The 1,968-nt window shown below is 45.5% G+C and overlaps 1 protein-coding gene across 1 annotated transcript in view; it reads right to left on the bottom strand.

Moving 5' to 3' along the window:
- Positions 1-1,968, bottom strand: part of MYCBPAP (MYCBP associated protein) — a gene marked incomplete at its 5' end in the record, with an annotated part of 13,679 nt that overhangs the window by 1,825 nt on the left and 9,886 nt on the right. Inside the window, 2 exon segments of the mRNA XM_010083452.1 lie at positions 1,017-1,093; positions 1,595-1,790. Of these exon segments, the coding sequence (XP_010081754.1) occupies positions 1,017-1,093; positions 1,595-1,790 (273 nt within the window).

Below are 1,968 nucleotides of genomic sequence, written 5' to 3'. Positions count from 1 at the left end.
TTCCCTACAGGGCCAAAGCCTCTCCGGGGAATGCCGCCCAGCTGCTCCAGCAGGAAGGTGGCACTTTACTGACACACGCCAGCTCGCTCTTGATGCCAGGCCAAGAGACCCTGCACCCAGCTCGCTCTGCCTTGGAAATCCGCTCCGACCCAGGCCCAGCTGCAGAGCGTGCGATGCTCAGACCTGGGATGCTTCCACAAGCAGCTCCATTCCACGATGCCCAAAGAAACCCAGACAGAGAGCGGTGATAAGTGCAGATGCACATGCAGGCTGATGGGACAAGATGGGTGGCTCCAAAACAAGGCCTAACCGTGCTCACAACATTTATGGCATGAATTTCACTCATTTTCATTCAAGACTGATTAGTCTTGGAAGGAAGGAAGAGCTGGCTCAGAATGGGGCACGGGTACACTGAGCTGGATGGAAAGAGACGGCAAGATCAGCACAAGAAATAAACTCATGTGTGCAAAGCCAAGCAGGGTGGCAAACCCCTTGGGGTAGCACGTTTTCACTGGATCCTAAATGCCTCGGAGAAGCCTGCTGTCAGCAAGTCCCGAGAGGAGACTGGACAAGCAGTCAAGTTTATGATGAAAAATGGGATGGATTTTTCTAAATTACTGTCCTGGTACTTGGGCTCATGAGCACATGGGACACTTCTCGCTCACCTGCTAGCCAAGCAAGATTGAGAAACAAGGAATAAGACATATCTCATGTTGACTGGCACTTTTACATTCTTCTTCCTTAGCAGAAATGCCAGTATTTTCTAGCCTTAACAGTTTCTGAGGCTGTGATATTTCTTGCCTTGTCTCTTCTTGGCAAGCGATCGACTGTAAAGTAACAGATGATCTAGCAATAGTCTCACATCACAGCATGTCAGAAAAGAGGCAGCTTGGTATTTGTAATCACTGCATCACTTCAGAAAGAACAATCTCCACTTGATCTGTGTAAATAGGGTTATTTATTTATTTTTTTAAAAGCAAGTCTATTTCTAGTTACAAAGGGCTTTACTCTCCCACTTTAGAGCACCTTTGTTCTTTAGTTCCTCAAATAAAGAAACCATTTTGCTCACCATCGAATCCAGCAGCCCATAAACCTGCAGCAGAAATGAACAGAAGAGAGTTGCAGTGAAAACGCATGAAGAAATCCTGATGACAAGACTGACAGACAGAGAGTGGGTTTCTCACGCAGGAGCACATTAACACACGGGCACGCACACAACCACATAAAAGTGGCTGCCTGCTAACAGAGCTTAGCTCTAGTAATAACTTTTCTGGCTATGAAGTGTGTTTAACATTATCCGAGATACAATTAATTCTGCTGATCCCTCAAGAGTCCGCAAGCATGCTAAAGACATCCCAGACAGAAATCCCGCATGTGGCTATGTGATGGCAGGATTTATGTTAACAGGTTCCAGGCTGGAATAAGGACACCTTACTTTGTATTTCACACTTACCTTGCTACAGAATTATGGACATAGGTTTGTCAGTTTTCTGAGTTTAACATGTGGAGCTTACCTCTCCACATAAGCTTCAGTGTAAAGAACAAGCAAAGAACAAAATCAAGAAACAAAGACACAAGCTGTGGTCAGACTCACCTCAATATAAAGTTTTTCCTGGTATATCCCAAACAAAACAGGGTCGACCTTCTCCTGAGGAGGTTCTACTGTAACTGTAGTTACAGCTTCCACAGGTTGTACTCCATCTCTCACCCCTTGCGAAGAAGTGGAGGATTTCCTCCTTTTCTCATCTTTTACTTTTAACTTTCTGCTGCTTGGATGTTCCTGTTCAGGGACAGACAAAAAAAAAAAAAGTGACATAGGTCAGAACACCTTTCAGATCATTGCAAGACACCCCTCCCAGATGCAGCACCTCTTTCACTGCACTGGAAATCAGCTCAAACTCAGGATACAGAACGTCAGAATGGATCACAGTGTCCTAGGCACCTAGGTTTCAACAAGCATCCCAACAC

This window comes from Pterocles gutturalis, unplaced genomic scaffold, assembly GCF_000699245.1.
Source record: "Pterocles gutturalis isolate BGI_N339 unplaced genomic scaffold, ASM69924v1 scaffold44800, whole genome shotgun sequence".
In the NCBI taxonomy this organism is placed as follows: domain Eukaryota; kingdom Metazoa; phylum Chordata; class Aves; order Pterocliformes; family Pteroclidae; genus Pterocles; species Pterocles gutturalis.
The sequence above is the reverse complement of the archived record's forward strand: the minus strand, read 5'-3'. Positions and strand labels throughout refer to the sequence as shown.